General features: G+C 51.9%; 1 protein-coding gene across 1 annotated transcript in view; it reads right to left on the reverse strand.

Moving 5' to 3' along the window:
* Positions 1-381: 381 nt before the first annotated feature.
* COL5A3 (collagen type V alpha 3 chain) overlaps positions 382-24,519 on the reverse strand; it is a 51,659-nt gene continuing 27,521 nt past the window's right edge. The window contains exons 32-67 of the mRNA XM_028840250.2: positions 22,231-22,284; positions 20,707-20,751; positions 20,434-20,487; positions 20,276-20,320; positions 19,622-19,675; positions 19,468-19,521; positions 18,935-18,988; positions 18,703-18,810; positions 18,462-18,551; positions 18,146-18,199; positions 17,179-17,286; positions 16,950-17,057; positions 16,815-16,868; positions 16,144-16,197; positions 13,728-13,835; positions 13,598-13,651; positions 13,350-13,403; positions 13,187-13,240; positions 13,001-13,054; positions 12,350-12,457; positions 10,641-10,694; positions 10,413-10,466; positions 10,060-10,113; positions 9,324-9,377; positions 9,030-9,137; positions 8,808-8,861; positions 8,212-8,265; positions 7,951-8,058; positions 7,592-7,645; positions 7,470-7,505; positions 6,512-6,565; positions 5,707-5,917; positions 5,485-5,597; positions 3,668-3,736; positions 1,468-1,707; positions 382-1,374 (exon numbers count right to left, since the gene is read on the reverse strand). Coding sequence (XP_028696083.2) covers positions 1,228-1,374; positions 1,468-1,707; positions 3,668-3,736; positions 5,485-5,597; positions 5,707-5,917; positions 6,512-6,565; positions 7,470-7,505; positions 7,592-7,645; positions 7,951-8,058; positions 8,212-8,265; positions 8,808-8,861; positions 9,030-9,137; positions 9,324-9,377; positions 10,060-10,113; positions 10,413-10,466; positions 10,641-10,694; positions 12,350-12,457; positions 13,001-13,054; positions 13,187-13,240; positions 13,350-13,403; positions 13,598-13,651; positions 13,728-13,835; positions 16,144-16,197; positions 16,815-16,868; positions 16,950-17,057; positions 17,179-17,286; positions 18,146-18,199; positions 18,462-18,551; positions 18,703-18,810; positions 18,935-18,988; positions 19,468-19,521; positions 19,622-19,675; positions 20,276-20,320; positions 20,434-20,487; positions 20,707-20,751; positions 22,231-22,284 — 2,832 coding nt within the window. The 3' untranslated portion in view covers positions 382-1,227. The remainder of the gene's footprint in view (positions 1,375-1,467; positions 1,708-3,667; positions 3,737-5,484; positions 5,598-5,706; positions 5,918-6,511; positions 6,566-7,469; positions 7,506-7,591; positions 7,646-7,950; positions 8,059-8,211; positions 8,266-8,807; positions 8,862-9,029; positions 9,138-9,323; positions 9,378-10,059; positions 10,114-10,412; positions 10,467-10,640; positions 10,695-12,349; positions 12,458-13,000; positions 13,055-13,186; positions 13,241-13,349; positions 13,404-13,597; positions 13,652-13,727; positions 13,836-16,143; positions 16,198-16,814; positions 16,869-16,949; positions 17,058-17,178; positions 17,287-18,145; positions 18,200-18,461; positions 18,552-18,702; positions 18,811-18,934; positions 18,989-19,467; positions 19,522-19,621; positions 19,676-20,275; positions 20,321-20,433; positions 20,488-20,706; positions 20,752-22,230; positions 22,285-24,519) is intronic.

Genomic DNA, 24,519 nt, shown 5'->3' on the forward strand with positions numbered 1-24,519 from the left:
GAGTGAGACCCAGTCTCTAAAAATGAACAAACAAGGGCCGGGCTTGGTGGTTCACATCTGTAATCCCAGCACTTTGGGAGGCCGAGGTGGGGGATCACCTGAGGTCAGGAGTTCAAAACCAGCCTGGCCAACAAGGTGAAATCCCATCTCTACTAAAATTACAAAAATTAGCTGGGCATGGTAATGCGCACGTGTAACCCCAGCTTCTAGGGAGGCTGAGGCAGGAGAATTGCTTGAACCTGGGAGGCGCAGGTTGCAGTGAGCCAAGCTTGCACCACTGCACCCCAGCCTGGGTGACACAGTGAGACTGCGTCTCAAGGATAAATAAAACAAAAATAAAAACAAACAAAAAAATTAAAAAAAGAAGTACAGAGACGAAAACACAGTTCATCAGTTTATTCTCAGATTTGAGATGCAAATTATGCCCTATGGCCTGGCGGTGGGGGGGCCGGGCTTGGGTTGGAATCTCTCATCATATCCTAGCCTTCCCTAAGGAGGAAGCAGATGAAATCTACAACAGGGGGGATTTTCCCTTTTAATACAGACCCAGGTATAAATAGGGCAGCACCATTAGGATCCTGATTCCCCCCCACCATCTTGGTCCCCGATTCACCTGGCATGGCAAGGTGAGTCTGGGGAGGTGGGGGGCAGGGGGAGGGGATTTGCAGAGCTGGACTGAGGCAAGACAAGAAACACACAGCTCAGTCAAGGGAAGTCCCACTTCCCTCTGTAGTCTGACTTTAGTCCTTTCACCGTGGAAGTAGAAAGGATCAAAGGGGGTGGGGGTCCCAGCCTGGGATCAGGAGACATCCAGTGCTTAACTCTGGGGAAGGGTAGCACCAAAAGGTGTGAAGGGCAGCGACAGAGGAGTGAGGAGGCAGGCGTTGGGGAATGGGGAGACTTTTGTTCATCAGCTCTGAGTTAGAAGCTCATTGCATGGGGGTTCAAGAGGTGGGGAGGTGAGGTTTGGGTGGGGAGGGAGGGGAGAAAGAGCCAGACTGCAGTATGCCACCTGGAATGGGGTGGGAGGAGGCTGGACCCTTGGGCCAGGGAAGCCCAGCCCCCAGCGCCCTGGAAAGGAGAAGGAATGACTGACCGTGATGAGCGAAGTCACATCCCATTGGCTCCAGAGTCACAGGTAACGATAAATACGGTGGCTTCAAAGCCTCAGCACCAAAGGCACCCCATTCTGGGGCTCCCTCATGGTCCCTCCCACCCCGGACACTCTCAGCTGCTGAAGCAGACGGGGCCCAGTTCAAACCCAAACTTCTGGTTCGTCTGGCCAAAGTCAGTGGCCGCCACATCCCACAGGGGCAGAAATCCCGCTCGAGAAGAGCTGAATTCGAAAAGGGTCTTCGTCTGTCCTTTCCGGAGCTGTCCACAGAGAAGACAGAGATGGTGAGTTATGGGGAGGGTGGCTGAGGTCTTGCCTCCCCTCTCCAGCCAGCCACTGCCCCACCCTCTTACCCGGCAGCCATCCTGGGGGACGCTGACGGTGGCTGCTGTCGTCTGGTTGAAGGACAGCTCCTCTCCATTGGTGCCAAGGAAGCGGACGGAGCGGCTGTGGTCACCCGTGGCTTCGTCCAGCCAGGCAGCCGCATTCTGGCAGGAGTAGGTGAGGTTCTGACGAGCTGTGGCACTCAGCAGTTTCAGGAAGTTTAGCTGCACGACATTCACTGGGGACCCGTCGGCGTCCACATAGGAGAACTGGTGGGAGGAGGTCAAGGCAGAGGGTGAGGGGCTCCATGAGCCTCTTTCGGCAGAACCCACCCCCGGGGAATCTCCATCCACTGGCAGACAGACCACGCCTCCCATGTCGCCATCTCTGAGGAGGTCCCACCAGCCACCTGGAGATCCCTGGCAGAATCGCAAGAGTCACCTGAACATCCACTCTGTCCACATCTCCATCCAGTAGGTCTCCATGCCCACCCCATATGACCTCCCAAATTTTGGTTGCTTCATCCACCAATCCAGGGTTTTAACACACTCAGCCCCACCCGGAAGTCACAACTCTACCTCCACTCTTGTGAGCCACTGGATCTACAGAGCTCACTGTCTCCTGAATACCCGATTTCTGCCCTGTCCAATACGGCAGCCACGTGTCTTGAAATGTGGCCGATATGAAGGAGGGACTTTTTTTTACTTTATTTAATTTTTTTCCCTTTTTTGGTGAGTGGGGGTTGGGGCCTTGCTCTTTTGCCCAAGTTGGAGTGCATTGGCACAATTCTGGCTCATTCCAGCCTCCATCTCCAGAGCTCAAGTCATCCTCCCATCTCAGCCTCCCAAGTAGCTGGGACTACAGGTGCACACCACCATGCCTGGCTGGGACTTTTTTTTTTTTTTTTAAACTTCATTTAATTTTTTTTTACTTAAAAAAATTCATAACTAGTGACTGAGCTTCAATCCAGTTATCAGAAAGCTTATGTTTGGAATAACTTGAGTCTGAATCTACTTTTTGAACTGTTGTTCAATGGTTTTATGAAATCTAAATATAGATCAAATATTCCCAATAAAATTTAGCATTTAAACTGTGATGTACTATAAACGTAAAATCTCCATCAGATTTTGAAGAGCTAATATGAAAAAAAACACAAAATATCTTAATAATGCTTTTTCTCTTTTTTTTTTTTTTTTTTTTTTTTTTTTTTTTTTTTTGAGACAGAGTCTTGCTCTGTCGCCCAGGCTGGGGTGCAGTGGCCGGATCTCAGCTCACTGCAAGCTCCGCCTCCCGGGTTTAGACCATTCTCCTGCCTCAGCCTCCCGAGTAGCTGGGACTACAGGCGCCCGCCACCTCGCCCGGCTAGTTTTTAGTATTTTTTAGTAGAGACGGGGTTTCACCGTGTTAGCCAGGATGGTCTCGATCTCCTGACCTCGTGATCCGCCCGTCTCGGCCTCCCAAAGTGCTGGGATTACAGGCTTGAGCCACCGCGCCCGGCCAATAATGCTTTTTCTCTTTCTTTTTTTTTTTTTTTTTTTTTGAGATGAAATCTCACTCTGTTGCCCAGGCTGGAGTGCAGTGGTACGGTTTTGGCTCACTGCAACCTCCACCTCCCGGGTTCAAGCGATTTTCCTGTCTCAGCCTCCCAAGTAGCTGGGATTACAGGCACGCCTGGCTAATTTATTGTATTTTTAGTAGAGATGGGGTTTTACCATATTGGCCAGGCTGGTCTGGAACTCCTGACCTCAGGTGATCCCCCTACCTTGGCCTCCCAAAGTGCTGGAATTACAGGCATGAGCCACTGTGCCCAGCTATGTGACTTTTTCTTCTTCAAATTCACCAGACCCTGTCTTGACTCTGAACCTTTGCATATGCCATTCCCTCTTCCTGGAACACTTGTCCTTGCCCTTCCTAGCTTGCTAACACAGTGCATTCTTTAGGCTTCAGATGAGCTGTGATTTCTACCAGGAAGCCTTCTGGTCTTTCCAACACTCCTCTGAATTTCCACCATGCCCTGTGCTTCCCCTGTCCTGGCACCATCATTCTCTATGGCAATTGACTGTCTGTTACATATCTGAGGCTGCCACCCCACCTCCAGCTTGTGATCCCTAGGCAGGTAGAGGCAAGTCTATCCTGTTCATCTCACCTCTCAGAACCCACCCCTCAAACCCACCTGCTGGTTCCTATCAATTTTCATGCCACTCCCCACCTTGGCCTCTGGTGACTCACCTTCTTCCCTCGACGGAATGTGCTATACCAGCCTCCAGGCTTTTCCTTGGACCAGGAGGCCAATTTCACCTGGAGGAGAAAAGGGAGGGTCACTGTAGCTGACGCCCTTGGTGCCACCTAGTTCCCATCTGCATTTACCTCCTCACATTGTAGGCTGCCGTGACTATGTCAGGATGTTCTCTGGCTTCTGGGATGGTTGGGCTCTGCCAGTGCACAATGGGGGAAGGGGGTTCATGCCCCTGAGGCAGCCCTCACCCAATGACTGATGGGAGTTGGTGGATAAATACCCCAGCTCCCTCACCTCCAAGGGGGATAGCTCTCAGGTGCCTGTGCTACACAGTCTCCCAGGGCTCCCCAGTGGATTGAGCTCTGGATCCCCAATGGTACCATTTTATTTTAATTAATTAATTAATTAATTTTTGAGACAGGATCTCTCTGTGTCACCCAGGCTGAAGTGCAGTGACATAATCATAGTTCACTGCAGCCTCAAACTCCTGGGCTCAAGCAATCCTCCCACTGCAGTCTTCCAAGTAGCTAGAACTACAGGCGTGCACCCCCATGCCCAGCTTTTTTTAAATATTCAAGACAGGGTCTTGTTCTGTCACCGGCCTGGAGTGCAGTGGCGTGATCACTGGCTCACTGCAGCCTCGATTTCCAAAGTTCAAGCAAACCTCCAACCTCAGCCTCCTAAGTAGCAGTGAAACCCCATCTCTACTAAAAAAAAAAAAAAAAAAATACAGAACGAATTAGCTGGGCGTGGTGGTGCATGCCTGTAATCCCAGTTACTGGGGAGGCTGAGGCAGGATAATCGCTTGAACCTGAGAGGCAGAGGTTGCAGTGAGCTGAGATCACGCCACTGCATTCCAGCCTGGGAGACAGAGCCAGACTCTGTCACACAAACACACAAAAAACAAAACCGTTCACTGATATTTGTTTTTGCATCAGTATCTGAATTGCACAGCCACTCTATGAAGTAGATACTTTCTTTCTTTCTTTTTTTTCTAGACAGAGTCTCACTTTGTCGCCCAGGCTGGAGTGCAATGGTGCAGTCTCGGCTCACTGCAACCTCCGTCTCCCAGGTTCAAGTGATTCTTCTGGTTCACCCCCTGAGTAGCTGCCTGCCAGCACACTCAGCTAATTTTTGTATTTTTAGTAGAGACGAGGTTGGTCAGCCTGGTCTCAAACTCCTGACCTCAGGTGATCTGCCCCTCCTTGGTCTCCCAAAGTTCTGGGATTACAGGCATGAGCTACCATGCCCAGCCTACTGATTTCTTTTGGAATTTTCCTTGTCTGTCTTCCCATGGGAGGTATGAGTTCCATAAAAGCAGAGATAGTTTTCTTTTCTTTCTTCCTTTTTTTTTTTTTTTTTTTTTTTGCTCTGTCGCCCAGGCTGGAGCACAGTGGCATAATCTCGACTCGCTGCAACCTCCACCTCTAGGGCTCAAAAGATCCTCCCACCTCAGCCTCCAGAGTACCTGGGACTACAGGCTCACACCACCATGCCTGGTCAATTTTTTAATTTTTGTAGAAACGGGGTTTTGCTATGTTGCTGAGGCTGATCTCAAACTCCTGACCTCAAGCGATCCTCGCGCCTCAGCCTCACAAAATGCTGAGATGATAGACATGTGCCACCACGCTGGCCTGATATTTTTTCTTTTTGATCCTCTGCTGTAGTAGTCCCAGCTCTTGAGACAGGACTTGGCATACAGTAAGTGCCGGTTGAAGGAAGGATAATGTCCCAGACAAGGTGGGTGTGGGTGTGGGGAGCAGGGGACAGCCCTTCTGGGGGAGGGGAATGAGAGGTTTGGGGCACTCACGATCTCGAACTTCTTGTCGGGATAGAGGCAGGTCTCTCCTCCCGCCGTGAAGTTGCAAAAAACCCTGAACGAGTCCTGCGCGCAGCCCTGGTTGGGGTCAATCCAGTATTCCCCTGCCGCAGAACCAGGCAGGGTGGGTGAGTCCGGATGGGACCGACGGACCCCAACCCCCCCACATCCCCAACCTCCGCCCATCCAAGTGGCGGGGTGACCGGACCTCACCATCAGGCAGGTGCGGGTGGTTGCGGTGCAGCTCGTGGCACACGAGGCCGGGGCGCTCCGCAGTGCCAGGAGGACGCCGCAGCTGCTCCAGCTCCAAGCTCAGCGATGTGAGCGAAGCCAGCACCTCCTCCAGGCCGCCCTCCACGACTGGGAGTGGGACTGGGACGAAGCGCCGGCGCCTGCGCAGCCCGTGCAGCTCGGCAGGGGGACCCTGGGCGTGGGGGATGGGGACGGAGGAGAAGAGAGGGGAGATGGGGGAGGGAGAGACCGGGAGAAAGAGAGACAGGCAGAGATGAAGAGGCAGAGAGACACAAATGAGAAAGAGAAGGGAGATAAACAAGGGGCAGAGACAGAGAAAGGAGAGATAAGCAGACAGGGAGAGACACACAGGAAAGAGAGAGACGGATTCAGAGATGGGGAGAAGCCAAGTTGTAAGAGGACAAAAGAGAAAACGCAAGAAAAGCAGAGACAGAGGGACAGAGAGCGGGGAGAGAGACAAAAGATGAAATAGTGGCGCAAGTATCGAGACAGAGACAGATAAAAAAGATGGAGCAAGACAGGGAGGGAGAGATGGGGTCCGAGAGACAAGACCCAGGTCAGAGCCCCTTTCCCCAACCCCCACCTCCCAGGCCAGACCTTCCTTGGGGTTTTGTAGGGAACTACCCTCTTCACCTACATCCTCTGAACGCCTAGTGTGTGCCTGGCCCAGTGGTGGGCACGGAAGGACCCTCTGGGGACACCCAGACATAGTCCTTGCCCTCCCCCCAGGTTTTGGTGCCCAGCCCCCTCACCCTGTGGAACTCACCGGGGGGCCTGGTGGGCCTGCAGGTCCGGTGTCTCCACGGGGGCCCATGGACCCCTGTAGGGAGAAGTCACAGAATGAACTCTGTCTATGGAGACCCTTCCTACCAACACACACACACACACACTCTCTCTCACACACACTCACACACATGCTCAAACACACACGCACATGCTCACACTCACATAAACACACACACACGGACTCACACACACTTCACACACACACTCAAACACACACACACACTCAAACACACTCACTCACACACACATGTACTCACACACACTCACACACACTCTCACACACTCACACACATGCTCAAACACACATGCACACGCTCACACTCACACATATTCAAACACACACTCACTCACACATGCACTCACACACACTTCACACACACACTCAAACACACACATACACACTCGCATACACACACACCCACTCACACACACTCAAACACACACACCCACTCACACACACTCAAACACACACACTCACACACACATGCACTCACACACACACACACGCACTCACACACACTCACACACACTCTCACACACTCACACACACATGCACTCACACACACTCACACACACACACACTCACACACACACTTCATGGGGAAGGGACATGAAGTTTTCAGCATTAAGCATCAGACACAAATTTTCTTTTCATGTTTTAATGTCTCTGAAATCAGCTTCTTAACATCTTTGGCAAGTCATAGTTTACTTGGCAGAACTGTTTTCTTTCCTAGCAGTTTGTAAAATAATGGTACATCTTATAATTGACGGCATTTTGGATCTGATGAAATACAACAGTAGGTGTTGAATAAATATTTGTCAAAGGCATGATTGCAGGAATAAATAAATGAATGAAGGCAGAGGCGTGGAGGGTTCTGGTAGAGTGGAGGGGATGGGGAGCTGGGATATGTAAGCCCACGGAAGTAGGGTGTACTCACCGGAGACCCCTTTGAGCCTTTCTGTCCCAGGGGGCCCTGTAGGGTACAGACAGGAAGAGCTGAGGTCCTGGCCTGGCCCGCCATAGTGACCTCATCCCACAAATGATTCCCTTCATACTCACCGCCACACCTGGGGGCCCAGGATGGCCCAGAGAGCCAATGGGACCAGGGGGACCCTAGGGAAAGGACATCAGGGTCAGTATTGTTGGGGTACACCTTACTGCCCTGACAGATCGCCAGACAAGCTTTCAGTCCCACCAAAGGAAGACCCCAAACCCTAGACAAGTCTCCAGTTCCCCCACAGAGAGACCCCAAACCCCAGACACAGCCTCCAACTTGCCAGTTCTGAGATACAGCTCCCTATTTTCCCTAGACACACCCTCATTAATCCAGACCCATGTTTCCTAGACTCCACACCCACAGTCTCTCAACCCATCCCCTCCTTCAAACATATTCTTCCCACTGAGGTCAGGACACTCACAGGATCTCCCTTGGGACCAGGGGGTCCCTGCACGCCTGGCAACCCCTGATCTCCTTTCTCACCGGCTTCCCCCGGGGGGCCAATGAGACCGATCAATCCAATGTGGCCCTGGAGGACAGAAGAGGCATAGACAGGGGAGGACGTGGGACTATTCAGGGAGGTTTTTCTCCTGGAGCCTTAGGGTGATGAGTTTGGGAGCAGAAGGGAGAGAGGGAAGGAGGGGAGGAGATGGGGAAGAGAATAATGGAATGATGTCCTTACCTTTTCCCCCTTGGGGCCAGCGTCTCCCTTCAGCCCTGGGAGGCCAGAGGGCCCCTGGGAGAAGAGCAAGGGTCAGTCAGGGATTCTCAACTGTGAACTCTCCAGGTCTGTGTGGGTGGTTGGGGGATGGTCAAATGGGAAATTATGCAGATTTCAAATAGGAATTACCAGGGATGGGGGTCAAGGGATGGTTAGCGTAGGCCACCAAGGTGGAATGATGAGAGCTAATGAGGGGTTGATTGGAGGATGGACAATGTGAGTGGTCAGTGGCCAAGGTCAGCCTGGGTGGTCTACCATCAAGATGGAGGGTCAGTGTGGTCAGTGTAGACCATCGAAGTGGAGTGTTAGAGCAGAGGGCTAGTAGAGGTGGGCAGTGTAGGCCATCAAGGTGGAAGATTAAGGCAGAGAGTTATAGAAATGGGCAGTGTAGACCATCAAGGTGGAAGGTCAGAGCAGATGGTCAGTAGCGACGGGCAGTATGGACACTCAGATGGATGGTCAGTGAGGGTCATCCTGCACCAATGCTCACTAGGTGGTCACTAGGTGCCCCGAGTGGTCCTCAGAGCCAGGACCTCAGGGATGAACAAGTCTCTTACCAGGGGGCCAGGAGGGCCCATCTGTCCAGGGGCTCCCAGGAGGCCTGGTTCACCCTGAGGATGGAACAGAACATGGGGTGGGCTGCACCCTGTCAGAACCCAGTGTGGACCCCCCACCATGCACCAGGGGCAGCCCCTCCAAACAGTGATGGGATCACAAGCTGGGAGCAGGCAGAAAGGGGCTGGACCCACCCTGTCCCACCCCTGTCCCACTCTACTCACCACAGGGCCGGGGATCCCTCGAAGACCCTCAGGCCCCACACGTCCAGGGGGCCCTCGAGCCCCCATGGGACCCGTCCTCCCTGGGGGCCCGTCAGGACCTGGTTCCCCCTGAAATGGACACAGGCAAGGGAGTGGGCCAGAGTCAGAGGGTTCCTGCCTCCTGACCTCCTGCCAAGAAGCATCTGGGATCTGGAGGGAGTGGGTCCTGGGGTGGTCACAGGTCCACCCTCTCCTGATGGCCCCACTGTTGGCCTAGAGCAGTGCAGGGACCCTTCCCCTTGTCAGGGGACTCACCTTGGCACCTTTCTCCCCTTCTCTGCCTTCTCGACCCATGGGGCCTGAAGGACCCTGGGAAAGAAAGACAATGAGCAGGGTCTAGGGGCTGACCCAGGGTCTGAGGGGTGAGTGGGGGGCTATGGGTGAGTGGGGTTTGTGAGTGTGTGGGGTCTGTGAGATGAGGGGGGCTGTGGGTGAGTGGGATCTGTAAGGTGAGTGGGGTCTGTGGGGTGAATGAGGTCTGGGTGACTGGGGTCTGTGGGTGAGTGGGGTCTGCGGGTGAGTGGGGTCTGTGAGTGTGTGCGGTCTGTGAGATGAGGGGGGCTGTGGGTGAGTGGGGTCTGTGGGGTGAGTGGGGGCTGTGGGGTGAGTGGGGTCTGTGGGTGAGTGGGGTCTGTGGGGTGAATGTGGTCTGGGTGAATGGGGTTTGTGGGTGAGTGGGATCTGTGGGGTGAGTGGGGGCTATGGGTGAGTGGGGGCTGTGGGGTGAGTGGGGGCTGTGGGGTGGGTGGGGGCTGTGGTGGGTGGGGGCTGTGGGTGAGTGGGGGCTATGGGGTGAGTGGGGGCTGTGGGTGAGTGGGGGCTGTGGGGTGAGTGGGGGCTGTGGGGTGAGTGGGGGCTGTGGAGTGTGAGTGGAGTCTATGGGGTGAATTGGGGGCTGTGGGTGAGTTGGGGGCTGTAGGATGAGTGGGGTCTGTAAGGTGAGTGGGGACTGTAGGTAAGCTGAGGATCCAGGAGGTGGCTTATCACTCACCCTCTTGCCAGGGGGCCCGGGGGCACCGGGTTCCCCAGAAGCACCAGGCGGACCCTGGAGGAGACAAGGACACCAGTTGTGGTCTCAGCTAATGTTGTTTGAGCCTGACTGTTTTAGGATGCCTAGGACCAGAGGACAGCCTTCCCCAAGCATCACCCCAGCACCAGGCACTCCCACCTCCCACCTACTCCCTCAAGCTGCTCACATTCCTGGGGGTCCCCAGAGAGATGAAGCAGAAGCATCTGCAGGGACCTTGGGTACCCCACCAGCTCACTCCCCTGCCCCCCAATTCACTCACTCATTAGCTCCCCAACCCCCACTCTCACCACCACACCCTCTGTTTTCCCACTCACCGGTCCCCCAACATCACCAGGGTCTCCTTTCTCCCCTGGGGAACCATCTATGCCCTGCATAGGGGGAAGACAGAGTTGGGAGGGGTGATGAGGGTACGTGAGAAATGGGGTGGGCTGGGAGGCAAAAGAAGGTTATTGGTTCCACTGTCAGGGTCCAGGTCTGTGGGGGTGGGGAAATGGGGACAGAATGAGGAAATATGCCAGGATTGGGGAGGGGGTCACACTCACTGAAACTCCAGGGTCTCCTGGGGGCCCTAGATCTCCGGGGAGCCCTGTGGGGCCCTGGAACACAGAATGATTAATAATCACATCTCTGAATTGTGGAGCAATCATGCATTTATGGAACAGATCAGCTGTATCCAGGAACAGTTTGGTTTCTGGGGACACATTAGTGAACAAAACATAAAATCCTGGCTTGGTAGAGCGAACATTCTCGTGTTTCATGGGTGCAGGCACTGAGCTAGGAATGCTGCACGCGTGATCTCACTGCACACAGCCTCCCAGCTCGGGTCTCACAGAGAAAACTGGCCATTCATTTGTCCATTCATTCATCCAACCATTCATCCATTCATCCATCCATCCATCCATCCATCCATCCATTCATCCATTCATCCATTCATCCATCCATCCATCCATTCATCCATCCATCCATCCATCCATCCATCCATCCATCCATCCATCCATTCATCCAGCCATTCACACACTCAGAGAAGGGACACTCCAAACAATGCAATTCAAGTTGAGGTCCCACAGATGCTAAAGCCCCTTCCTTACCTCCACCCACCCCAAACCCTACTGTGGTGGCAGAAGGGCCTCAACCTTCGCCTCAAGGCCAAATCCCACATCCACCCCAAATCTGACCCAATTCAACCTTAACCTTTACAACAACGTTAGAATGATCTGCTGTGAAACCAACTTTCATGCCATTCAATGATGTATAACCACTGTATGTTTTTGTTTCATTCACACATTTATTCACTAATTCACTCATCCATCCATCCATCCATTCATTCACTCATCTCTTCAGTCATTTTGTTCACCTATGGATCTATCCATTCATTCATACTCATCTCTTCAGTCATTTGTTCACTTGTGGATCTATCCATTCATTCTTGCATCCATTCACTCATTCACTTACTCGTTTGTCCATTTGGCCACTCATTCATTCATCCATTCATTCACATTCATGCATCTATTAATTTACTTATTCATCCATTAATTTACTCATTCATTCATTCATTCACTCATTTATTCGTACACATTTATTCATTCACATATACATATATTCACTGATTTATTCATTTTTCCATTAATTAACTCACTCATTCACCCATTCATTCACTCGTTCATCCATTCATTCACTCATTTATTCATCCATTTATTCACTCACGTATTCATCCATCCACTGAATTATTCACTTGTCCTTTCATTAATTCACTCATTCATCCATTCATCCACCCATTCATTCATCCATCCATCCACCCATTAATTCATTCATCCATGTTCTGGGGGTTGCTCATGAGATCAGTAAATTAGAGGATGCAATCTCTGGCTAGAAGTTTGGGAGAGCTTCAGCCGGGCTTACTGGCTCACGCCTGTAATCCCAGCACTTTGGGAGGCCGAGGCAGGCAGATCACGAGGTCAGCAGATCGAGACTATCCTGGCCAACATGGTGAAAGCCCATCTCTACTAAAAATACAAAAATTAGCTAGGTGTGGTGGTGCGTGTCTGTAGTCCCAGCTACTCGGGAGGCTGAGGCAGAAGAGTCACTTGAACCCCTAAGGCAGAGGGTGCAGTGAGCCGAGATCATGCCACTGCACTCCAACCTGGTGACAGAGCAAGACTCCATCTCAAAAAACAAAAAAAAGTTTGGGAGGGCTTCAAGTACACTCAAGTGCCCCCTCCCATGTCTGCCCCCACTTCCCCCCAGGACTCACCACGTTCCCTTTGGCTCCATCCTCTCCAGGGGGACCTTTCTTGCCTGGGGGTCCAGCAGCTCCAGATGGGCCTGAGTCCCCCTTTTCACCAATGTCTCCCTTGGGCCCCTTTACAGAAAGAGGTCGGAGGTCAGAGTGGTCTGGACTCTCCAGGCATCAAGGATTGGCATACTTGGATTCAGGCATTGGGGTGGTCTGGGACTTTTCTGGGGTCAGGGTTCAGAGTAGCCTAGGTTGTCCAAGGGTCAAAGGTCAGAAGGAGCTGGGACTTATGACAGTGAAAGATCTGGACGGTCTAGGTGCCCACTGGTCACGTGCAAGGTCGGCCTAGCCCATGTGCTGTTCTTGAGCAAATTAGAAGAGGGGCTCCCTCTGGGCAACTCATCCTCAAGTCAGGACTCATGACTCAGATTTGAGCCCTCACCTATCTCCTGGGCCATGCAGTCTTGTGCAGTGTGCAACCTGCAGAACTGTATATAGCAGCCCTATCTGAGACCTTCCAGGTGTCCTTCCTCAAGGTAGTCAGGGATGGCCATAGGACAGGGGTGAATGGATGACCTTGGACTGCCCAGAGGTCAAAGTGGCCCAAGATGCCCAGGGGTCAGGGGTTCCCTGAGTTGGGTGCAGGGACCACATCACACAGTCACTCACCGGGATGCCTGGGGCTCCTGGAGGCCCTGGGTCTCCAGCCTCCCCTGGCTCACCCTGCAGGAGGCAAAGTGAGAGTGGGGAAAGGTCCCATCCTAGCAGACAGGGAGGGGCTCCCCAGAATGTCCCTGCCCAATAGGACTAGATTCATCTCTTCCCCCCGTGCAGCCCCTGCCTTCCCTCACTCACCTTCTCACCTACAGCGCCTGGCTGACCAACTCCTCCAGGCAGTCCTGGAGTGCCCTGGAGAGACAGCAAGGGGTAGGAGTGGGACAGTGGAATCCCAACATCCTCTTCTTAGGAAATGGGTGTCCCCATTTCTGAGCCATCCTGGCCCCCCAAGAGTTCTCACCTCTGATCCACTGGGACCTTGGGGACCCCGAGGACCTGGAGCTCCATGGGGACCCTGTGGAAGGTCAGTATTAGTATCCAGTGACCACAGCTCCCCCCCAAAAGGCCACAGTGACCACAGACACCACTCTCATGCTTGTGACCCTCAGGGCCCTTAAAATGACAATGTCCCTCAAATGAATCTAATGCCTGCCCCCACCCTATAACCCCACCATCATCCCGCTCCCACCTTCCTCTGGGAGTGCATACCATGGACCCGACGTCTCCGACCTCCCCTTTCTCTCCGGGAGGGCCTGGCAGCCCCTGTGGAACAAAGAACCAAGATTGGGGCACCAGGTAGGCAGAATCAGAGGTGCCACCCCCAAACCCAGATACCCACCTGTAGTCCAGGAGGGCCTATCACCCCCACAAAGCCTCTGACTCCATCATCTCCTTTCTGCCCAAAGAGGCCTGGGGGTCCCCGGCGCCCCTGAGCCCCATCTGCTCCCTGGAAGAATACAAACAGGGGCACATTTAAGGTCTGGGTCAGGGATTAGGGTAGATTGAGTCTCAAGGGTCAAGACTGAGGTTAAGGGTTGGAGTCAGGATTCAGATTAAGTTTAGGGAGGGTCAAGGTTGAGTTGGAGTTGGGGTCCAGGTTAAGGAACAGGGCTTGGGAATGAAGTCAAGGGTTGAGTCAAAGTGTTAAACAGTGAATCAGATTTGCCATCGAGGTTCAGGTCATGGGCAGGGTTCAAATGGGGTTCAGATGGAATTTAGGGTTGGGTTTGAGGTTGGAGCCAGGGTCATATTCAAAGTTTGAGTTCAGGTCTGGGGTCAGCATTGGAAGAGTAGGTCAGAGTTGGGGTTAAGGATAGGGCTGTATGTTCCTATTGTATGGTAATAAATAAACACAAAAGGACAGGTCTGGGTCAGGGCTTGGTTAAGAGATTGGAAGATAAGGCTTTTGTTTGGTTGGTCGTTTTTGTTTGTTTGTTTTTGTTTGTTTGCTTTGCTTTGCTTTGTTTTGAGGAGTCTCACTCTGTCACCCAGGCTCCAGTGCAGTGGTGAGATATCTGCTCACTGCAACCTCTGCCTCCCTGGTTCAAGCGATTCTCCTGCTTCAGGCTCCTGAGTAGCTGGGATTACAATCGTGTGCCGCGGTGCCTGGCTTCTTTTTTTTTTTTCTCTCTCTCTCTCTCTTTTTTTTTTTTCTTTTTTGAGAAGGAGTCTCCCTCTGTCACACAGGCTAGAGTGCAGTGGTGCGATCTTGGCTCACTGCAACCTCTGCCTCCGGGGTTCAAGCAATTCTCCTGGCACAGCCTCCCAAGTAGCTGGGATCACAGGGTCCCGCCACCATGCCTGGGTAAGTATTTTTGTATTTTTAGTAGAGATGGGGTTTCACCGTTTTGGCCAGGATGATCTTGAACTTCTGACCTCAGGTGATCCACCCGCCTTGGCCTCCCAAAGTACTGGGATTACAGGCATGAGTCACCGTGTCTGGCTGAAGATAAGGTTTGAATAGGACTGAGGTTAGGGTCATGAGCATAGTTGAGACTGGGGCTGAAATGGGGTTCAGAGCTGGGTTTAGGTCGGAATTTACTTCAATTTTAGGGCTGAGTATATATTGGACATCAATATAGAGGGGCAGATCAAGGTTGAGGATGAGGATTGAACCAGATTCTGGGGTTGAGTCCATATTGGGTGTTGGTATTGAGGGGAAGACATGGTTGCACAGGGATTGAATCAAATTCTGAGGTTGAGTTTACATTGGGTGTTGTCACTGAGGGGAAGACATGGTTGGGCTAGGATTAGGCCAGATTCTGAGGGTGAGTTCACATTGGGTGTTGGCATTGAGAGGAAGACATTGTTGGGTTCGAACTGACTCCGATTCTGGGGTCAAGTTCATATTGGGTGCTGGTATTGAGGGGAAGACATGGCTGGGCAGGGATTGAATCAATTCTGAGGTTGGGTTTACATTGAGTGTTGTCACTGAGGAGAAGACATGGTTGAAGTTGGGATTGAGTCCAGTTCTGGGGCTGAGTTCATATTGAGTGTTGGCACTGAGGGGAAGACATGGTTGGGTTGGTATTAGGCCAGATTCTGGGGTTGAGTTCACATTGGGTGTTGGCATTGAGAGGAAGACATTGTTGGGTTGGAATTGACTCCGATTCTGGGGTCAAGTTCATATTGGGTGCTGGTATTGAGGGGAAGACATGGTTGGGTTGAGATTTACTCAGATTCTGGGGGTGAGTACATATTGGGTGTTGGCATTGAGGGGAAGACATGGTTGGAGTTGGGATTGAGCCAAATTCTGGGGGTGAGTTCATATTGGGTGTTGGTATTGAGGGAAAGACATGGTTGGGTTGGGACTGGGCCAGATTCTGGGGTTGAGTTCACATTGAGTGTTGACACTGAGGGGAAGACATGGTTGGGTTGAGATTGTGCCAAATTCTGGGGTTAAGTTCACATTGGGTGTCAGTATTGAGAAGAAGATATAGTTGGGTTGGGGTTGACTCCGAATCTGGGGTGGGTTAATATTGGGTGTTGGTATTGAGGGGAAGACATAGTTGGGTTGAGATTGAATAAGATTCTGAGGGTGAGTTCATATTGAGTGTTGGTATTGAAGGGATGACATGGTTGGATTAGGATTGACTCCAATTCTTGGAGGGAGTTCACATCGGGTGTCGGTACTGAGGGAGGATCAGGGTTGGGTTTGAGGTTTGGATTGAGTCAGTGTACTTCCACTGTCATTTGCTCCCACTAGCCCTCCCATCAAGGATCCAGAGAAGGACTGCAAAGCTGGGGCCACTCACCGGGGGACCTGGGTGTCCTGCAGGACCCCGTATCCCTGGTTGTCCAGGTGGGCCCTGGGAGAACAGGAAACAGAATCAAAAAATTCCCTCAGGTTTAAGATTAGAGAGGGCACTGGAGCTATCAATCACTGCCTCCCAACCCACACCCCCTACCAGGCAGCAACAGCTACATCCCCCCAAATCCTGTCTTCTCAGCCACCAACTGACGAGATCAGACAAACATCTGTCCTAAGCCAAGCCCTGGCCATCAGGACCTTTCCTCACAAGTTCCACCAAGACCCAGGGATGAAGCTGGCTCAATGATGCAAGACACTGGGGCTGACGTTCGGAGGGAAGTTGGGTATCAGATGCCTCAGTGCCTGCCACGCAGAGTCACGGGCAGAGGGAAGGACATGTCACTTAGAATGGAGAAGGAGGTTACCCGCACCCCAGTGCCTTTCCAGTTCTTTGGGAGCCCCAGCTATCCCTGTCCTCTCTGCATTTGGGTTCTGTGGACCCATTGCTCCAGGAAGCTCAAGTACCTTCTGTTGCATGTAGGTATCAAGATGGTACCCTGGACGGCAGAAAACTCCATGGCCTCTCCTACCCCGTGAAGAATGATCTCTACATCCCTGGCCTCCTCTCTCTTCTGCTACCCACCCCGCCCCGCCTCACTGGGGATCTCTACTCACCGCATCTCCTTTATCGCCTTTACTCCCCTTGTGTCCAGGGGCACCCACATCTCCCTGCAGAGGAAATGGGATGAAGACCCAGCTTCCGTTCACCTCCATCCTCCCCTGGACCCTTCCTCTCTGTGAGCCCCTCACCTTGTCCCCTTCCTCGCCAGAAGGCCCAGCAGCTCCAGGGGGTCCCAGAGGCCCCAGGGGCCCTGGGATCCCATCTTTGCCGGTGGGGCCAGGGGGGCCACGTTCTCCCTGTTGTGGGAAATGGAAAGGGGGATGTCAGGGCAAGAATGTCCTGCAGGAGCCATGTCCTGGGATGTGGCAGGGCCAGACCCTGAGGAGGCCCTAAGAATGGGATGGGCAAGTCACTTACCGGGGACCCCTTCTCGCCTGCAGGGCCAACGGGGCCTTGGCTGCCACTTTGGCCAGGAAGTCCAATGCCTCCTGCTGGGCCCACAGGACCCCGCTCACCAGGGGATCCCTGAAAACAGGGTGACGAATCAGGAATAATACCAGTAGTAGCTCTCCTTTATGGAGGATTTTTAAGCCACCAGGCACTGAGTTCTGTGGTTACCAGGATTATATCTAACCTGTTCCCTCCCTGCAGCGGCCAGAGGGTGCCTGTGAGCACTTGAGGGGCTGGGCACATTCCTCCCCTGCTCAAGAACCATGGCTCCCATCTCACTTAGAACAAAAGCCAAAGTCCTCCTGGCAGCGTGTATATATATATATATGTATATATATATATATATTTGTAGAGACAGGGCCTGGCTATGTTGCCCAGGTTGGTCTCAAACTCCTGGGCTCAAGCGATCCTCCAGCCTCAGCCTCCCAAAGAGCTAGGATTACAGGCATGAGCCACCACACCTGGCCCAAGAAAAGGGGTTTTTATATGTTGGTGGCCAACACACAGGTAAGTATTTGTTGGATAAATGATCTCAATGAGGTTTGTGATCATACATGAGATGAGGCTTCTCATCATGGCTATTTTACAGACAAGGAAACTGAGGCTTGCCAAGGACTAAAACGGCCCAGCCAGTGAGCAACAGAACTGACCTTGGCTCACTGCAACCTCCACCTCCCAGGTTCAAGTGATTCTCCTGCCTCAGCCTCTAGAGTAGCTGGGATTACAGGCATTCACCGCCATGCCTGGCTAATTTTTGTATTTTTAGTAGAGACAAGGTTTCACCGTGTTGGCCAGGTTGATCTCGAACTCCTGGCCTCAAGTGATTCGCCTGCCTTGGCCTCCATCATGGGTTTTATTATGACAATGTCAAGCTTCCAAGACACCTTGAGTCCCCTCCACCCTGCCCCCACCCAGCACAAGCGGTTATACTTACACTGGCCCCCACAGGCCCTGGGGGGCCCTTATCACCCTTCAAGCCAGTAGGTCCCTGAAGTAGGAGATAATTCACAGTCAAGAGACCCCCAAGGGTGTCCCCAAGTCCTGTCTTCCTCTGTGGGGAGCTCACAGTCCCCACCTCTCCCCTGGGACTGGACACTGAGCTTTGAGGGGTCTGCCTTCTCCAGTTCCCTCCAGCATTTCTTTGCTTTCATCATTTCCCACATCCCAAATGCCATTCCCCCATCCCTCCCCTGACCCCCCATCCTTTCCTTCTCTAAGGGACATGCAGGAGGGTCTCCAAAGATACTCACCGGGTCCCCAGGGCCCCCCTTGGGGCCAGGAAAGCCCCTGAGTCCAGCTGGTCCTTCCTTCCCAAGGGGTCCTGGTGGTCCCAGTTCCCCCTGCAGGAGTGCAGAGGAGGGAAGTCAAGCTCCAGGGAGGGGATATCTCCGTCCAGTCTGTGACTCAGGGCCCCCTCCCCCATGAGACTGTTTCTGAGCCTTTGGTTGATCTTGGATGTTCAACCAAGGTCTCTAACGGACAGGGTCTCACCTTCGCCCCCTCTCTGCCTTCCAGGCCAGGAAGACCTTGTTCGCCAGGAGGTCCAGGGGGGCCTGGAGGCCCCCTTTCACCCAGAGGTCCCACTTCTCCTGTCTTTCCCTGGTGAGGAAGAAGGTTTCTCTTGAGTTGGGGTGGCCTAGGGGAGTCGCTTAGGAGTCCAGCTTTCCCCTAAGTATCCCCCAACTGGTACAAAACAAGGGAGGTTTATGGAGTCCGTTCTGACCTGAGGGCCTAAGACACCAGCTGGTCCAGGAGGGCCTGTCTGACCTTGGAAACCCTAGAGAGAAAAATTAAATGGGGGTGGGGGGTGTTACAAGGGGGAAGGGATGGAGGACGGGGAGACAGGGAAGACCTGATAGAATCAGGAATCTGGCCACTGGTGCGGTGGCTCACGCCTGTAATCACAGCACTTTGGGAGGCAGAGACAGGTGGGTCACTCGAAGCCAAGAGTTTGAGAGCAGCCTGGCCAATATGATGAAGCCCCGTCTCTACTAAAAATACAAAAATTAGCCAGGCGTGGTGGCGCGCGCCTGTAGTCCCGCTCAGGAGGCTGAGGCAGGAGAATTGCTTGAACCCGGGAGACAAAGGTTGCAGTGAGCCAAGATCGCCCCCACTGCACTCTAGCTTGGGTGACAGAGTGAGACTGTGTCTCAAAAACAAAACAAAACACACACACACACACACACACACACACACACACACACAAAATAAATAAATAAAAAAGGATCAGCAATCAAAGGTTGAGGGGTTACTCACCAATTCTCCTCTCTGTCCAGGGTGCCCTGGTCGCCCATCTTTACCTTGGTGACCCTGGGGATGAGGTGGGAAAGAGTTGGGGCACAGATACAGGGCCTCCTCCCTTCCCACATCCTCCACCCACCCAACCCCCAATGAGGGTGACCTCACTCACAGGGGGGCCCTTTGGCCCAGGGAATCCTGGGGGGCCTTGCAGACCAGGGAGGCCCTGAAATGGAACCGGAAGTCATTGTCTCATCCTTCCTGCCTCTCTGCCCACTCCCTGAGCCCCACATAATGACAATAGGATCCAGCACACATTGAGTGCTTACTGCATGCCAGGCATGGGCAGGGCATTCTCCGCACAGTCAGTCATTTTATTCACCACTGCGGCTGGGAGACTGAGGTTATTCCCATTTTACAGAGGAGAAAACTAAGGTACAGAGAGGTTAAGTGACTTGCCCAAGGGCACACAGTAGGTGAGTGGCAGAGAACTCATGGCTCTCTGACTTCAGAGGCTGTGCTCCTTTTTTTCTTTTCTTAAAGATGGAGTCTTGCTCTGTCACCCAAGCTTGAGTGCAGTGGTGTGATTAGCTCACTGCAGCTTCCAACACCTGGGCTCAAGCAATCCTCTCATCTCAGCCTCCATAGTAGGTGGGACTACAGGCGTGCACCACCACACCTAATTAAGCTGTGCTCTTACCACTGCATTATAATGTCTCTTCATCTCTTGGACTTGTCCTCCACTCAGAATCTCTCCCTCTCTCTGACACACATACACATGCACATTCACACACACACACACACACACACACACACACACACTCACCTTTTCTCCAGGGATCCCGGGGGCCCCGTCCTGGCCCACATCGCCCTAGGACAGAGTGAATGAGACTCAGGCCCCAGAACAAACTCAACTGGGAAGAATTGGGAGGGACTGGCTGAGCCTGAGGCATGGGGGGCCTTGATTGCCCACCCATCCCATACCTTGGGGCCTGGTTGCCCTGTGGCACCCGGTTGCCCCCTCTCTCCACGGGACCCCTGAACAAAAAAAAAAGGCAAAGATCAGATATGAGGGGTTGGGGGAGCCTGGGAGATGAGACCAAGTCTTCCAGGTCCCCTCCCCTTGTGACTCCCTCTCCAGGGACATTGATGTAACCCAAACCCTTTCCCTGCCCTCTGATGACCTCTCCACCACCTTTCCTTCCCAGCCCTGTCCCCAGGTCCCAGCAGGGTAGGGGGCACTCTCTATTTTCTTACTGGTGGTCCCCGCTCTCCTTCCAGGCCTGGCTGCCCTGCCTTTCCCTGAAAATAAATTGTAAGAGAGAAAGCAGAAGAGAATTAGGGTGCAAAGGCATGATGCAAACACAAAAAGGCACCCAGTCACAGACCCAGAAAGCTGTCTGACACACATTTATTCACAAGCCTTTCAGTCATACACATACACACAAATACAACTTGTACTCAAAACCACACAAAGATCTCAAACACACAATTATAACTATGATTGCATCTACAGAGTCCAAACGTGCAAGCATGTTTGCCCACAGATCCATATATTTATCACAGTTGTGCAGTATGCATACATGATTGCATGCAATCATGGCATGCGTTTGGCAATCCACAGCCTGAAGATGACACAGAACTCATCATGTAATACATCTCTTGCACATATGTATACACACTGTAAACATATGCAGGCCCGGATTCATCTGAGGACTTTGTCCTGATAAACACAGCAGTATACATACACTCATGAATGTAAATACAATGTTCATTAACACTGTTACAATACACATGTAGCAACACAAATACAATACATGCCTGTATACACATCACTCAGTGTGCACAGAAACACACACATGTGTATACACATGTCCTTTCACACATGTGTACAAGCTTCTTGCACACATTTATGCCCACCATCATGCAAAGTGCATGCAGATTCATGCCCTTGTTCACCCGGGCACAGGCCTGCAGGCTGCAGCATTCAAACTCTGTCTCATCTATATTGAAAGATACATGAGGCCAGGTGCAGTGGCTCACGCCTGTAACCCCAGCACTCTGGGAGGCTGAGGCGGGTGGATCACGAAGTCAGGAGATGGAGACCATCCTGGCTAACACGGTGAAACCCCGTCTATACTAAAAAATACAAAAAGTTAGCTGGGCATGGTGGCGGGCGCCTGTAGTCCCAGCTACTCGGGAGGCTGAGGCAGGGAATCATTTGAACCTGGGAGGCTGAGATCGCACCACTGCACACCAGCCTGGGCGATAGAGTGAGACTCCATCTCAAAAAAAAAAAAGAAAGAAAGAAAGAAAGCCATCCTGGCTAACACGGTGAAACCCCGTCTCTACTAAAAAAATACAAAAAACTAGCCGGGCGAGGTGGCGGGCGCCTGTAGTCCCAGCTACTCGGGAGGCTGAGGCAGGAGAATGGCGTGAACCCGGGAGGCGGAGCTTGCAGTGAGCTGAGATCCGGCCACTGCACTCCAGCCTGGGCGACAGAGCGAGACTCTGTCTCAACAAAAAAAAAAAAAAAAAAAAAAGAAAGAAAGAAAGAAAGATACATGAAACACACATACACATACTTAAAGTCATATTCATGGTAATACCATGTGTAATCACCTACACGTGTCATGCATTGCATGTAATAGCATGTGTGCACACAAGTGCTTCCAGGCATAGACACAGACACTCATGGTCCACCCATCATCAGACACAACCACACATGCTGTTCCCCTCAGACAAGTTCACCCCTCTCCTTTACCCCCAGTCATGACTCACCGACTTCCCTTTCTCTCCTATGGGTCCCAGGGGCCCGGGAAATCCAATGGATCCCTGAGTGGAGAGAATTAGAAAGAAGACATGAGGGTGAGGAGTGAGTGGTGGGTGGAACTGGCCCCTCATACCATCCTTTGAGGCATTTCCAGGTCACTGATTCCAGAAGCTTCCTTAGTCTCTACAGCCCCAGCCTCCTATAAGGCAGCCCTCTTCTCTCCTCTCACTTCCTCTCCTCCCTTCTCGTTTCACTGCAGCAAAATTAACCTCCTCGATGTTCCTTGGGCACAGCAGTATATTCCTGCCTCAGGGCCTTTGCACTGGCTGCTCTCTTTGGCTGAAATTCTCGTCTCCTAGGTCTCCACAAAGTCAGCCACTCCTGACCATTTGGATCTCATTCAGATGTCACCTCCTTAGAATGCCTTTCTGCCACCATCCTGGCTTCCACACTGCCCAAGTTACCCTCCGTCTGTCACATTGTGCCATTTTGTTTTCCGAAGAACAATTGCATTGAAATGACCCTTACTGACTTACTTATTCAATGCCCCACTGTAGCATAGCTCACTGGTCTTATACCCCACTGCCTAGCACACGGTGAGTGCTTTTTAATATTTGTTAACTGACTCCAGTCCATGCTGGAGGAACCATTCCTCCACCTGGGGGAAGACATCACAGGCTCTGATATCCTCTCCCACACCTCACTGTGCAGACTGAGTTCAGATCAGAAAAAACAGTTGCCCAAGTTACCCAGTCTGTGGTGGCATCCCGCCTCAAAGCCCATTTCGGGCTCCCTCTACTCTCCCTTCCCATCTGGGGTTTCCATGGTCCCTATACTCTTTTTTTGTTTGTTTTGTTTTTAAGAGACAAAGCCTCACTTTGTCACCCAGGCTGGAGTGCAGTGGTGCAATCATAGCTCACTGCAGCTTCAACCTTCTGGGCTCAAGTGATCCTCCTACCACAACCTCCTGAATAGCTGGGACTACAGATGCACGCCACCATGTCCAGCTAATTTTAAAAATAAATTTCTAGTAGATATGGGGTCTCACTATGTTGCCCAGGCTGGTCTTGAACTCATGGCCTCTAGCGATTCTCCTACTTCAGCCTCTGAAAGTGCTGAGAGTACAGGTGTGAGCCACCACACCTGGCCCCGACACTCTTTGAGGGTCCTGAACACTTGCACACAAGGACTTTCTAAAACCTTAGTCTATGCCAGGTACAGTGGCTTACACTTGTAATCCCAGCACTTTGGGAGGCCAAGGTAGGAGAATCACTTGAAGCTGTGAGTTTGAGATCAGCCTGGGCAACATAGTGAGACCCTGTCTCTGTAAAACATTAAAAAATTCGTCAGGTGATGTGCACCTGTGGTTCCCAGCTACTCAGGAGGTTGAGGGAGGAGGACTGCTTGAGTCCAAGAATTGGGGGCTGCAATGAGCTATGATTGCACTATTGCACTCCAGCCTGAATGACAAAGCGACGCCCTGTCTGAAAGGAAAGCAAGAACGGAAGGAAAGAAGGAAGGAAGGAAGGAAGGAAGGAAGGAAGAAAGGAGAGGCCAGGTGCGGTGGCTCACGCCTGTAATCCCAGTACTTTGGGAGGCCAAGGTAGGCGGATCACGAAGTCAGGAGATTGAGACCATCCTGGCTAACCCCGTCTCTACTAAAAAATACAAAAAATTAGCCGGGCATGGTGGCGGGCGCCTGTAGTCCCAGGTACTTGGGAGGCTGAAGCAGGAGAATGGCATGAACCTGGGAGGCAGAGCTTGCAGTGAGCCAAGATTGCGCCACAGCACTCCAGCCTGGGTGACAGAGCGAGACTCCATGTAAAAAAAAAAAAAAAAAGAAAAGAAAAGAAAGAAAGAAAGAAAGAGAGAGAGAAAGATAAAAGAAAGTAAAAGAAGAAAGAAAGAGAGACAGAGAGACTGAGAGAGAGAGAAAGAAAGAAAGAGAGAGAAAGAAAAGAAAGAAAAGAGAAAAGAAAAGAAAAAAGAAAAGGGAGGGCGATGCAGGGAGGGAGGGAAGGAAGGGAGGGAGGAAGAAAGAAAGGAAGAAAGGAAGGAAAATAAAGTTGTCTATTAAAACTAAGTTAAAAGTTTTTTTCCCAATCATTAAAAAGAAAAAAATAAAAAAATAAGTTAAAGGAAAAGGAGTCAATGTAAAGGGAAATCACTGAAAAAAAAAACTGTCAACTTCAACGTAGGCGAGATAACTATCAGCTCAACAGAGCAAAAATGTGAAACTCTAGGAGGATTCTGCCCTCAAATATCTTCCCAAATGTCTATTTTTTTTTCTTTTGAGA

Source organism: Macaca mulatta, chromosome 19 (genome assembly GCF_049350105.2).
Source record: "Macaca mulatta isolate MMU2019108-1 chromosome 19, T2T-MMU8v2.0, whole genome shotgun sequence".
Classification (NCBI taxonomy): Eukaryota; Metazoa; Chordata; class Mammalia; order Primates; family Cercopithecidae; genus Macaca; species Macaca mulatta.